At 57.0% G+C, this 13744-nt stretch overlaps 3 protein-coding genes across 3 annotated transcripts; all 3 read left to right on the forward strand.

Annotated features, from left to right (window-relative positions):
• The first annotated feature begins 453 nt into the window (after positions 1-453).
• CHCHD10 (coiled-coil-helix-coiled-coil-helix domain containing 10) lies at positions 454-1920 on the forward strand. Its single transcript, XM_059827813.1, has 4 exons — positions 454-515; positions 589-754; positions 1107-1242; positions 1676-1920. The coding sequence occupies exons 1-4, from the start codon at positions 454-456 to the stop codon at positions 1693-1695; spliced, it is 384 nt and encodes a 127-aa protein (XP_059683796.1). The 3' UTR covers positions 1696-1920.
• Positions 1921-9408: 7488 nt separating this feature from the next.
• LOC104256267 (V-set pre-B cell surrogate light chain 3) lies at positions 9409-10004 on the forward strand. The gene is made up of 2 exons (XM_009810623.2): positions 9409-9457; positions 9676-10004. Exons 1-2 carry the CDS (start codon positions 9409-9411, stop codon positions 10002-10004), a joined length of 378 nt encoding a protein of 125 aa, XP_009808925.1.
• A 397-nt stretch (positions 10005-10401) lies between these two features.
• LOC104251665 (vacuolar protein sorting-associated protein 29) lies at positions 10402-13215 on the forward strand. Its single transcript, XM_059827912.1, has 4 exons — positions 10402-10417; positions 11538-11770; positions 12270-12505; positions 13098-13215. Exons 1-4 carry the CDS (start codon positions 10402-10404, stop codon positions 13213-13215), a joined length of 603 nt encoding a protein of 200 aa, XP_059683895.1.
• The last annotated feature ends 529 nt before the right edge of the window (positions 13216-13744 follow it).

The following is a 13744-nucleotide window of genomic DNA, read 5'->3' on the forward strand; positions in this document are numbered from 1 at the left end:
CCGCCGCCGTCCCGGTTCAGGCGAACAAGGCGTTTCCGCGCCGCCGTCGCACTACAGAAACCGCCCCGGCTTCTGCCCGTCTCCGTGCCTCGGCCCTGCCGCTTCCCCCGCCCCGCCGCGGCGGCGCCCGATCGGGGCCGGGATCGGGGCCGAGATCGGGATCGGGGCCGGGGCCGGGAGCGGGAGCGGGAGGGGGCCGGACCCCGCGGGGCGGGAGCGCCCTCTGGCGGGGGTGGGCGGTGCAGGGCCGAGGCACCGACGTCGCTGGGGGCGGTGGGAGGTGCCCGGCACAGCCCTGCCCTTCTCTGCGCATGCGCCCGGCAGAAGGCCCCGCCTTCCCTCAGAGGGGCGGGGCGGGCGGCGGCGGCCGCGGCACATGCGCGCGGCGTCACGTGGCGGCGGCGGCGCCTCTTAAGGCGGCGCGCGGGGCGGGGACAGGAGAGCGGCGCGGCGATGGCGCGAGGCGGCAGGAGTGTGGGGCGCCCCGCGGCGGCACCGGCAGCGGCCCCCGCCAGGTACCGGGGGCGGCGGGGCCGGGCGGGTCTCTGCCCACCCGTCCGCCCCGCTCTGACTCGCTCCTCTCCGCAGCCCGGCCCCAGCGGCCCCGGTGCCGGCGGCGCAGCCGGCGCAGCCCGGGCTGATGGCGCAGATGGCGAGCACGGCGGCGGGCGTGGCCGTGGGCTCGGCCGTGGGACACGTCGTGGGCAGCGCCCTCACCGGCGCCTTCAGCGGCGGCTCCTCCGAACCGGCCAAGGCGGCGGCTCCCGCCCAGGTGCGAGCGGGGCCGGGCTGGCGGTGGGCCCCCCCCGCCCCGGCCTGGCGTCCTTGGCCTGCCCTTGCGGGGCCCGGGGCGGGCTGCGGGCCTGGGGGTGAGGAGGGGCGGCGGGGGCTGGGCAGGCGGGGCCGGTCCGGGGGAGCGGGGAGGGCCGGCGCCGCTGAGGGCCGCCTGACCCGCGCGGTGACGGCAGACGCGGAGGCCGCCCAGGGTGGCAGGGCTGCGCCTGCCGAGGGGCGGTGAGGAGCCGCCGTGCTGGCTGGCGGAGGTGCCGGTGCCCCCAGGCCTCCTTCCCTAAGCAGGTCCTTGCCTGCAGGAGCCCAGGCAGCAGCCCGTGTACCAGCAGTCGCCCTACGGACCTTGCCACTATGAGATGAAGCAGTTCCTGGAATGTGCTACCAACCAGAGAGACCTGACCTTGTGCGAGGGCTTCAACGAGGCTCTGAAGCAGTGCAAGTATAGCAACGGTGAGTCTGCGCCCTGTCCCCGCGGGAGGGCTGGGCAGTGAGGGAGCTGCTGCCAGGGCAACACCTGAGAGGGTTCAGAGGTTGCGCAAGCAATCGGTTGAGGTTATAGTGCCCTTCAAGGCTTTAAATAAGAAGCAGTTCTGCCTTTCCTGTGTCCTGGAATGCAGAAGGGAACTGAAAGGGCAGGAGATGTTATCCTGACCATGTCTCTGTGAAGGTGAGGAGGCTGTAGGTACCTTCTTCGAGGTTCCTCTCTTGCTGCTGTGGGAAGCCTGCTGCTTTCCCTACTTCATTCCCTAATTCCTGCTGCACCTGTTAAAAGCAGATGTCAGTAGTTATGTCTTGATCTGGTGACCTTAAGTAAGAGACCTTTTATTAACTCCAGCTGCTGGAACATGCAGCTAATGCTGAACTTGTGCTTTCTCCCCTGTAGGTGTTTCTTCTCTCCTGTGAAGAATCTGCCCCCTTGTAGGGAAAGAGGAGCCTGGTGTAGAGCCTTGCTGCCCGCAGGGATGAGCGGATGAGCTGGATGGAACAGGCTGATCAGACAGGAGTCTTTTAGTGGTAATTCACTTCTGGACTAGTAGGGAAGGAAAGGGTTGGTTGGACCTGTGGGACTTTGGAATTCAGATAGTGCTGTATTTATTACAGAGAAATAAAGGAGTTTATTTGGACCTATCACTTGCGCATGTTCTTCATTTAATTCTAAAGCTAAAATTAAGCTACCAAAATGTTAGCAGTATCAGCCACTTGAAGGACAAGGCACAATTGCGTATTTCCTGCAAACAGGAGGTGCAGCCTAGCAAGGACTGTGCCTGCATGACTTGGCAAAAGCATATCCACAGCTGGGCTCAGACTAGATTGGCTGCCCTCCAGGCAGATGAGGGGCTTGAGAGAGGTAATCTGAGATGTGTCCTACAGTATTTTCAGTAACAAATTGTTTTTCCATGGATATTCTCTTCCTGAAGTGCTGTTCTGACCCTGGAGCTAAGAAAATATGACCTGTCTGGCTGTGTGACTCGGATACAGTTGGCTGGTCTTACTTAAAAGCCTTAGCTGGTTATGTAATGTTTTCAAGGTCACCAGCATCAGGTTAAGTTCAGAGCTGCTTTCCTCGTACAATCTCTATAGCAGAACAGTCTCATGAGTGCTGCCTGCAGACCAGCCTCCAGCAGGAGACCCTGCTCCTCATGTTGGTGTGAAAAAATCTTGAGGCTTCAGCTGGAGTTTTAGTGGCACAGCAGTGAAGCAATGACACTTTCAGTGCTTAACCACTGAATTTTCATGGCAGAATTAATCTGTTAACTGCTGACTTCTGGCTGTTGAATACTGGGCAAGTTCTCAGCCCCTTGCCTGGATCTGAGGAAATCCAGATCTGGATGGTGAAGGCTGGCAGCAGATACTGGAGGCTGGTGTTGAAAGCCCTGCCCCTTCTAAATGTTAAGGCTTGAATTCTTGGTGGTAGATAAGGTCAGGCACAGCTTGGGGCATTAGGACATTATCTGTGGTGCCTTGTGCTCTTGTGAGAGACAGCCAAGGGAAAGAGTAGATGCTAGAGACTCAAAGCCCAAGTGGTTGGTGTGCTGAGCTGCCTCAGTGTGAGCAGGGAGGAACCACTGTAATGAAGTTTTAACTAAGTCCCTTTAAGAAATAAAAACTAGACTGATGTTAGTGTATGCTGGGCTGGGTGGAGAAGCTGTTAAGGAGAACCATCAGACCACCTGCAGCAGGTGTGTGCTGTCGTCTGACCTGTCTTGGCTGATTGCTGGCAGTGCTGCTTCTGGAGTTGTGGAGACTCTGGATGTCTCTGAACAGCTTTTCCTGGTGACTGCAGTGGACAGTCTCTAAAGGCCACTGCCAGCATGGTGATGGTGTTGAAGGCAGACTCATCCTGTGATACAGGTGCATGTTTCTCTGTCTGTCAGTGCAGGTGGCTTGAAAGGAGGTGCAGTTTCTTGTCACTCGGGAGTGCAGGCTGTGCCATGAGAACATGAGTGACCCCTTGAAGCAGGAGGCTGCTGCTTGTGCTTGGCTGTGGTGCTGTGTCCAGGGTGCAGCTCTGGATGTGGTAGGGTGAACCCCTGAGAGGAACAGGGGGATCCTGGGAAAAGGAGCCATGTAGCAGAGGATTCTTGCCGAGCTGGGGGTGAGTGCCTGGCCGGTACAGCATGGTGGTTGAGCCTTGGTGGTGGCTGCACTGCATTTGTGACCAGTAATGGGTCTGTTCCTCATCTAGGGATGCCCTTGAGCTCCGAGTTCTCTCTTCTTGCTCTGTGAGGTGGACCTGGGCCTGGCTGGGGTGCTGGTGAGGAGCTGAGCCCTCCTCTGCAAGGAGCTCCTCCTCCACTGGTCTCTCATCTGGGTGTTTGCCGAGAGCTTCTGCAGCTGATCTGTGGAGTGATCCCCCCAGAGTTAGGTGTTTTCCTTCTGTGTTAGTCAGTTCCCCCTTGGCATGTTGAGTGAGGCTATGCCAACCTGTGAGACTGCAGCCTGGGAGAGGGACTTCTGGGTTTCCTGATCTCTCCTATTATCCTTCCCTCCCTGTTTGTTCCAAGGAAATGTTCTCTCTTTGCTTTGGACCCCTCCAAGCTGGGGGGGCTTGTGCCTGGTGTGGGGTGAGAGGGCAGCAGGTGCCTGCTGCCATGCTAACTAGGATGGGTTCTGCAAACCAGTTCTGGCTTCTACTTGTCCCTTCTCTTACTGCCTGAATTCACTTGTTACCCACAGCTGTAACCAGTCCTGAAGCTCAGTGTTGTGAGGGGGCACAGTGCAATGCAGAGGACAGTCCCATGGATGGTGTACAAGGGCTGTAGTGGGGAGGGGAGTCATGCCTGCTCCTCTGTGGAGGTGAGATGGGTGCCTGGCTCTTACCTGCTAGGTCAGGGTAGTGTTTCCCCAGGTTCTCTAGCAAGGATTCATAGCAGGTAGCTTCAGAGTTTTCTCCTCCTGCCAGCAGAATGGGAGAAATGGATTAATCTCTCTCCTGGCTGAAAACTGAAGTCAAGACTTGTAACTGGGACAGGTGGCTCTGCCCAGGAAAGGTTCCTCCTCCCCCAGGGCAGCCACCTTGCACAAACACAAGGTTCAGCTGTAGCTTTTCATGTGAGCTGGCTTCTGCCTTCTCGGAGCTGCTGTGCCACATCCAAGTGACTGCTGAATAGAGCCCCTCTCCGAAGCTGCGTCTTTGTTTCTAGGAGGTGATGGGGTTTTCCTGATGTGTGGGACAGTTATTTGAAATGGTGTGTGACACCATGTCCTCCCAAAGCAAACCCTTCTTGGTGCAGATGCTGAGCTGTGCCATCTTGTTGAGGAACTTACGGATGACTCTGATGAGGATGTAGTGCTCCCTTTCCCGTAGGTATTTACTGGCAAATTCAGATGCAGGATTTTCCACTTTACTCAGGTTCATCAGGACCCCCATTTCATCCAGAAGATCAATGCAGTCTGGAGGGAGAGAGATGTGGTGAAGAAAGTCCAATGTGCCTCTGTGCGGCCAGTATGAGCCTGTGGGGTTTAGAGGTATTTTCCTTGGCAAGTTATGCTTTGAAGATAATCTGCTGAGGTCTAGAGGGGAGGAGGTTTGCTGGCTGTGTTTTGGGATGATCTGGGATTCCCATGTGACCTGTTTGTTACCCTCTGCTGCTTCCCTACGGGTGAGTGCTGGTCCCTCTGGTGCCCACTGCTCAGGAGCACTCCTACCTTCTGGCCTGCACTGACACTTCCTCTTCAGGTGAGCTGTGATGATCAGGACGCGGCACTGCAGGTTCACCATCGCTTGGCAGTTGGCTGCAGACAGGGAATGAGACCTGAGATGTGAGTGTGGTCACCCCAAATCTGGGGGCCCCGTGGACATGTCAGGAGGCACAGCGGGTGGCTGAGAAGTGCCTGCTGTCATGGCCAGCAAAGGTAGAATCTGTGCAGCCATCAGCAGGGTTCTGAGCTGCTGTGTTACAGCCATGTCTGCTGGTGTTCGGTGCTGGGAATGCTCCAGGTTAGGAGCGGGGATGAACACTTTGATTTGGGGAAAATGGTTCTGCTTCATAAAGTGTCTCTGCCTTTTTATCTTGGTTTCATCAAACACGAGTGGGGAAAAAGCAGTGAGCCCTTGCCAGTCCCCTTCCACAAACCTGTCCTGGTCACAAGGGGAAGGGGCTGGAGATCGCGTCTGAGTCACCAGGGGACATTTTGGCCGTGAACTCTCACCAAGTTTGTCACGATTGAGAAATCACCAGGTCTGACACACGTCAGTAGTTGGAGCTCAGGATCCAGTTCAAATAGCAGAGGGAGCAAAGGCTTAGGACCATGTGTGTCTGGCAGCTTCAGCAGCAAGTGTCTGGGGTCAGGCAAAGGCTCTTGGCCAACTGGGCAAGGCCAGGACAGGGTCTGCTTGTTCCCTCCAACCTGCCACAGATATCTGCCCTCTGAAGCTGAGGGCCAGGATTTGAGCCAGAGAACCCCTCCCACACAGCCAGGAGCAGAGGAGCTCTGCTGGCAGCTATCACTTCTGCCCCATGGCTCTTCTGGTTGTGTCTAGACAAGCAGAGCCCCATCCAGTGATTCTCCAGAGCTGCAAGGCTGGAAACTCATCCTTGCCTGTGGCCTCCCTCCCTGCAATTAACTCTGCTGGGATGGTTTTTCTCCATGATTCATTATGTAGGGTTTAAATAATCTCCCTCTTTTTTCTTTAATAGATGAGGCAAAGGATGCTGAAATGACCTGGCAGAGCTCTCCTGCCCTATTCCCTAACCATTGGGCACTGCATCAAGGTGCCATGTCCCTCTCTGTCCCCCATGGGGCCATGAGCTGATAAAGATGGTCCGGGTGACCAGCTGGCCCCCAAAGTTGCATTAAAGCCGGTGCTTTCCCCACATACCTCCGTATCTCACTGTAATGAACATGGCGCTTAGCATGCCTCTTCCCGGAGCTGCTCTCTGGGGGCTCAGGTCTGCGGTGGGGGCTGCTCGTGCCAGGCACTGTCCTGCAGGTAGTGGGGACGACAAAATGCCTGATGGTGATGGTATTAGCTGCTGAAGAGCCCAGGGGAGGGGCTGAGTTTCCAGCTGACTCTGTAGTGGTTTCAGGAGCCAGATTTCCCAGCAACAGGGAATGGTCCCCGCAGATTCCAGAGCCTCCCGCAGGCGGGGGGGCAGAGCAGGGGCTGGGCTAAACAACAGCACATTGGGAAGGCTGCCCAGCCTGTGTGGTCCCAGCTGCTCTGAATGTTGGTCTTTTCATAGTCTTGTGGTGTTTCCTGCCCTCCCTGTTTGTCCTGCAGCTCCTCAGGGCTGCGATGGTGCCAGGTCATGCCCACCCTGCTCCCAGCTGAGCCCAGTGCTGCTGTGAGGGTGGCTGCCGTCTCCTCTACGAGGTGGTTGGATGCCACCAGCAAAACCTCCCTCAGACCCTGCCTGCTCCAGTCCTACTCTGGAGCATGAGGTAGCGGGGCTTTCGCAGCCTGGAAGGAGCTGCTCCTGTGCTGCAGAGCAGGAGGAAGCCACGGGGCTTAGCAGCAAATGCGGGGTGGTGCGGCAGTAAGTCCTGGTCCACATTGTGCTCTGGCCTGACAGGGGTGTGCTTGGTCAGCGATGTGTCGATCTGGGATAAAACCTGCTTCGTTGGGGTGAGTTCCTTCTGTTCACTGAGCACCTCTCATACCTCATGCAGGAGGGAATAAAGCTGGCTGAACAGGCTGAGTGTGGGGCTGGGCTTATACCTGCTCTTGCACTTCGCACAGCCAGGTATTTTCCTGCACCCCTGGGCCGCCAGAGTGATGTGCATGGCTTATGCACCAGCTGCATCTTCCATTTGGTTCCCAAATGTTGCTGTACAAGTGATCCTGCAGCAGTGCTTAGGGGGCCCTGTAGCATCATCCCCTTTCCTGCGGAGGTGCTGAGACATACGGATGAAATCACGTCCCCAGGCTGGTCAGCAGATGTGGAGGATCTGAATGGTGGGAACCAGTAACAGCACTGATGTACTGCATATCCAGTGCTCGCTGCTCTGGGGAGAAATTCTTTCTCCAAAATGCCTCTCCTTGCATGAGGAGACGATTTCCTTCTGCCTTGGTGTGTCTTTGTTTCACAGTCTCTGTCTAATCCATGGACTTGATCTGCTTGGTGACAGGGTGACACTCCACCTAGGACACATGTGCAGGGTGACTCATGTTCACTTTGCCACCACCTTGCAGAGTCTGGGGAGTGCTGGTGGGCACAACTGGAGCTGTGTCTGCAGCGTGCTCATACCTGCTTGGACTTGGGGGCCTGGCTGCATGAAACACAAGCTGCTTGATATGCTGCAATGATGGGGCTTGACGAGGCCAGAAGCCATCAAGGCAAAGCCCCAGCCTTGAATGGGCTTTGGAGCTGGTCTTGTGCAGCTGTTGCTGTCTGCTGTAGACTTGCTCTAACAAGTCTGATACAGCCAGGTTCGCCCGGATGGGCACAGGGGGGACACGGCCAGACTTTACTGCATGTGTAGGGACTGCTGTGTGGCACATACAAACTCCACATCCCCCTGGCAGGTGTACAACAGCCCTTGCTGCCCTCCTGTACTGCAGCAGCCCCTGCAGCCCAGCTGCGTGAGGTGCTGTATGGTCCCATCAGGTCTAACTGGCACCTCGCTACTTCATGGCACTGCAGGTGCGGACCCTGCTCTGTGGCATCTCTGTAATAGCTGCTCTGATCGCCCCAGTCGCTGCTCCTGAGGGAGGCTGTGTCACAGTAAATGGGGCAAGCTTGTGTGGGGACAGTAATTGCTTTTGTTAGACCAACTAACAGAGAATGCAGAAAAAAATAGACAAGCCGTTGGGTGCACCAGCCCTTGTTTAGAGCACTGCAGTGTGGCGCAGCAGAGCAAGTGTCCAGCTTGCTGCGTCACATCCTTGGATGATAGCGGTGCTTCCTCTTCAGGATCTGCCCGTGCCGGAGACACAGTGCTGGGTTGTTCTAACAAGGCAGGGCGCTGTCTCAGAGCTCCATTTTCCCTCAAACCCAGAGCACACTCAGGCCAGTCACGTCAGGAACCACTTGCAAACATCTTTGGCTTGGGGACATCTTGGGAGCAGGTCTGGGTGCTGCAGAGGGGAAGGAAAGGGCCATCCCTGGGTGGTGATGTGGTGGCATCAGGAGAGGCTGAGCCTGCCTGTGGAGGGCAGGAGGTACTGATTGGGTATGGGACACTGTAAAACGCCTGCTGACCACCCTGCTGCGGACTGCCACGGGCTGGTGGCTGGAGGGTGGCCAGCCCTTGACTGTGCCTGGCTGCGGAATGCGGCATCTCTGGGCCCTGTAATGGGTGTCACAGACAGGAGGGGCTTTACGCCTGGTGAGTCTGGCAGCCTTTTGCTGCAACGGTCTGCTGTCTTTCCGTGCAAGGCACCAGCTGTGCTGCAGCCGTGGCTCGCTGCACCGGCTCCCTTGGGAAATGCTTTCTGGCAGGTGACTTTGACAGCCACCCACGCGTGTTTGCCCATGGCTGCTGTTTCTGAGGTGGCCCTGGCAAAGAGGCGGCATTGCCAGCACCGTTGGCAGCTCCCAGCCCATGCCACGGGGCAGTCATTCTTGTCACAGCGATGGAGCTGCACGGAGAAGGGAGCAGTAACTTTCCTTATATTGCTTCCACGATGAGACAGCTGATGGGGGGCTCTGGCACATCCTGTCTTTCATTCTCCTTGGTGGCAGCAGAGCCAGCTGGCCCCCAGCCTGCTGCTGCCCCAGGGCATCCTTGGCATGGTGCGGCTCAGGCTCCTGGCCTCCTGCACGCCTGGTGGCAGAAGGCCCAAGGCAAAAGGGCTGGATGTAAGACCACAGGAAACCTCTCTTCTCCCCATGTCAGAGGAGAGACGTTCAGCGATGCCCCCACACTGTACCCCAGTGCCCGGGGCAGAGGGCAGTGGGGTGGGCTGTGCGTGCATCAGTGCACCCGGAGGAAATGGCCTAGCCTGGGGCGAAGGTGGGCGGTGGGTCACGATGCTCAGCTCTCCCCCCACTGCTTCGAGCCCCCTCCCTGAAGCTCAGCTGCAACAAAGTGAGCAACGCAGGGAGCTGCAGTCCCCGAGCCCCCTGTGTCATTTACATATACCTCACCGGCGCCAGTGGAACAGCAGCCTGGGTTCCTGTAGCACCGCAGACCCTCTCTGAAACAGCCTCACCTCCTCTGCTTCCTGCCATGGCCCTGGGCTTCACGGTCCTGCTCCTGGCGGGGACGGTGGGGACAGGTAAGGGTGGTGTGGCTGAGCTAGCTGCTGTCTGGGCGGGCACTGTGGGGTGACAGGCAAGACTGGGCTGTAGAAGCGGGATGTTAGTCTGAGTAGGGCATTTTGCTCCAGGGCTGTGTGGTGTGATGAGCAAGATGGAGGTTGGGTAATGGGGTTGCCTCAAGGGGGCACGGGGACACGGCTCAGCCCATCAGTAACGGCATCCTTGGTACGTGCAGCTTCCAGGGCTCAGCCTGTGCTGACCCAGCCATCCTCCGTGTCGGTGCTGCCCGGGCAAACCGCTCGGCTGTCCTGCACCCTGAGCCCCCAGTACAATATCAGCGAGTTCGGCATCTCCTGGTACCAGCAGCGCCCAGGGCACTCCCTGAGGTATCTGCTCTATTACAATTCCGAGCAAGACAAGCACAAGCCCGCCAAGATTCCCAGCCGCTTCTCTGCTACCAAAGACCTCCCCAGCAATGCCTGCATCCTCATCATCGCACCCGCTCACCATGAAGACAACGGCAACTATTACTGCTCTCTGTTACATGCCTTCAACTGGTTTTAGAAATGTGGAATAAAAGCTTCCTGCATTTTCCCTTGCAACCCTGATGCAAAGCCCTCAACAGGGAGAACCGCAGCCCTAGGAGGGATGGAGAAAGACCCCCTTGCACGCTTGAGCAAGCCCAGCAGCGCTGCACTGTGCTGTGAGCTGCAGCAACTTCATCTTCGATCCCAAACCTCCCACACGGAGTGTTAGACAGCCTGGCACAGTGAGAGACCTGCCAAGACTCACCCTGGGAACACAGGGGAGCAGGGATCTCCTGCTGTGGTGGGAGGATGGAGCGCTCTGCCATGGCTGGGCTTTCCCGGGCTCTTCCAGCACTTGGTGCAACACAGGCTTGATCCCGGCTTGGGCTTCCTCGCAGTTTGGCTCACCTGATAATAAAGGTTAATCCTTAGCCATGCGGCTTGTGTCATGTATGTGGCATCCAGAGGAGCCCCTTGGGCGTCTCTCTGCGGGGATGTTGCCATGCCCGGGGGTACCCGAATTGGGAGGGTGAGCCAAAGGTGCTACGGCGTCGAGTTTGGTGGGATCTCTCGGGCCTGGAGGGAGCTGTCACCCACCCCTGGCAGAGGCCATCTTCCCCAGGGCCAGAGACCCCCACCCACGCTGCGCTGCCCTCGGGGAGGTTTGTCGCTGTGCCCCGAGGACCTGTCCCCTTCCAGAGCACCCTCAACACCTCCTCACGGCCCCCAGCGCCCCCACTCCCGCCCCCGTCTCCCTTCACCGCTCGTCTCCCCACGCCGCCATCTCCCCTCACCCCTCAGCCCCCCACAGCCCCATCGCCCCCCATAGCTTCTGAGGGGCCAAGGACACCTTTAACCACGCAGGCACTTGTGGGTACTCTATAGGAACATTTTCACACAGAAAGATAATGCATTTTTCCAAAAAACCCCCACAGATTTCATTAAAAACACCGGGGGGGGAACACGCCAAACCGTTTTGCACCCTACCACCGGCGACAGTCGCGCCTCCGCACGGCGCATGCTCAGCACTGCGGGCACGCACGGGGGCAGGCGTTAGGGCCCTTCCACGGGCGCCGGCGTCACGTGGGAGGCTGCTGGCGCTTCCATTGGCTCGGGGGAGGAGAAAAAGAGGCGCGTCACTTCCTGGTTACCTCAGCGCGCGTCAGAGTAACGGGGTGACCGGAGCCGTGTGGAGGAGCAGGATGGTGAGCGGCGGCCGAGGGGGCCCGGGGCCGCTTCCACACACCGCCGGGCCGGGGAGCCGCCCCGAGCCCGCAGGTTCAGCGTGGGGCGGCTGCTTGGCCCGGCTCGCCCCGCTGCGGCGGCGCCCGCCGCCTTGGTCTCCCCCGGGCAGCGCGTTCCCTCACCTCCGGCTGCGAGCGGGAGTGAGAGCGCCTGGCTCTGCCCGGCTGGGAGCAGGCTGGGCTGGCTGTGCGGGGCAGCTCGGGCGTGCTGAGGGGTTGTTTCCTCAAAGCTGAATCTGAAAGCAAGCCCTGCTGGGCCTGTAATGGTTTGCCAGACTTTGCGAACGCCCTGGAGCAGCAAAAATGTTTTGTGACGTTTTGTTAAGTAACCTGGGTTAAAACTCTTGCTTTCCTCCTGCTGTGTGCAAAGTTGGTGTTAGTACTAGGGGACCTCCACATCCCACACCGGTGCAGTGGTCTGCCGGTGAAGTTCAAGAAGCTGCTGGTTCCAGGAAAGATTCAGCACATCTTGTGTACAGGAAATCTCTGCACCAAGGAGAGCTATGACTACCTCCGGACTCTGGCTGGGGACGTCCATGTTGTTAGGGGGGACTCTGAGGTAATGTTCTTGCTGCTCTTAATTCCTCAGCCCGCCTTCCTGCATGCTGTGGTTGGGGGTAGGGATGAGTAAGACTGAAGAAACAAAATTATTTTCTAGACCCTTCTTGTTGCGCTTGCAGCAGGGGGGGTCTGGGTGTGTGTGAGGGTGATACATGCACTTGATTCATACGAACTCTGGCACAAGTCTGTGTGTGATTGCTGTGAGGCTGCTGGAGTCCTCCAGCTGGCTGTGTAGTTGCAGGGACTGGGCACCTGTGTATATGTGTTTACTTACTGTTGGGTAGCCTTGGGGCTCCTGATCTTTATGCAAATTTCCCGCCGCTCTTTGCTCTGCAGTTGTTCTTGCTGGAGTGTGGTACAAGCATCCAGTGGGTCTGCATGTTGAAAGAGACCTTGTGCACTCAAATGGCGGGTTTGTGTTTTGCAATGTAGGAACCTGCATTGCGTAGGTGAGGGGTCTTTGGCTGACTTATAGGCTGTGCCTTTCTCCTCCTCAGAGCCTGAATTATCCTGAAGAGAAGATTGTAACTGTCGGGCAGTTCAAAATCGGGCTGATTCACGGCCATCAGGTTATTCCCTGGGGTGATGTGGCCAGCCTGGCACTGCTGCAGAGGCAGCTGGATGTGGACATTCTCATCTCAGGACACACGCACAGATTTGAAGCATTTGAACATGAAAACAAATTCTACATCAACCCGGGATCAGCTACAGGAGCCTACAGTGCTTTAGAAATGTGAGTGAGGGGGTTCCTGAGCTGCACAATGCAGCAGAGCCTGTAGGCGTTACCTGAAATGTGTCTGTTCACCAGCGAGTGTCCGGCCACCATGCTGCAGAGCACTCGGGAGGTGCTGTGAGGAGCAGGAGACCAGCTCTCTCCCTTCCCAGGGAAGGCAGTGGGACTCCCCTGCTACCAGGGTTTTACTTAGCCCACGTTTTGGGCATGACAGGCGGCACTGGTGTGTCTGGGGCTGCTTCCTGGGCCCAAAGAGGGGTGAGTTGCAGCAGCTTCTTGACGTTGTTTTGCTTTCTGGTGTCTTCCCGGAAGCTGCATGCTAATATTTTGTAGGCACTCAGACTTCTGGAGGCACTGTCAGCTTAAATGTCTGAGCCTGACATGACTTGGGCTGTTCAGTAACCTCGAGGGCTGTTCTAGGCTACGTGCAACTCTGCCCAAGAGGCTGTTGTCAGTGCCTTCAGGCTGCAGTGTTTCCCAGATCCCTCCAGCCCTTGGTACCAAGCATGTTAGAATATATAAGCATAAGCTATGTTAATAGCAAGAAGTGTAAGCTAATCTGGAAGATCCACAAAGTATGTTTTCTTTCCAGGAACATCATCCCTTCATTTGTACTGATGGATATCCAGGCTTCCACAGTTGTGACTTATGTATACCAACTAATTGAGGATGACGTGAAAGTAGAAAGAATTGACTTCAAGAAGTGCTGAACCATGTTCAAACCTGCTTGTTGACTTCTCACCGCCTTTCATGCCTTCTTTTTCCAGTTAAGTCAAAGTGGAGGCAGGCCACGGGGGGGTGCTGCTGCTGCGGCATGTCGGACTGTAAAGCAGTGACAATGCGTTATTGCTTGTGAGCTTGGGGTGGGGGGGGAAAGTTAGTCTTGGTTCCCAACCAGAACTTGAAGCAGAAGAAACTGCTGATTAAGAGAAAGTGGCCTGTGAAAAATATCCTGTGTCTAAGGAGGACCTGCTGTGTTTCTGGCCTAAGGGAGTCACAGAGTGTGGTGGTAGCTTGGCATTGAACCTTTTCTGTAAGATGAATGTAGAATAATAAATCCCTGTCTTCATGTGTCCTGGTCCTGTTCATTATGCTTCTAAAAGGTAAAGGGGGGCTGGAATTTGGTGTGAGGGGGCTCTCAGGGCCAAAAGAAAGATGCTCTTTGCTTCCTGAGGCACAGCCCTGAAACGTTTCAGGATCTGCCAGAGATGCCCAAGGACTCTAACCGCTTTGGCAGAC

This window comes from Gavia stellata, chromosome 21, assembly GCF_030936135.1.
Source record: "Gavia stellata isolate bGavSte3 chromosome 21, bGavSte3.hap2, whole genome shotgun sequence".
In the NCBI taxonomy this organism is placed as follows: domain Eukaryota; kingdom Metazoa; phylum Chordata; class Aves; order Gaviiformes; family Gaviidae; genus Gavia; species Gavia stellata.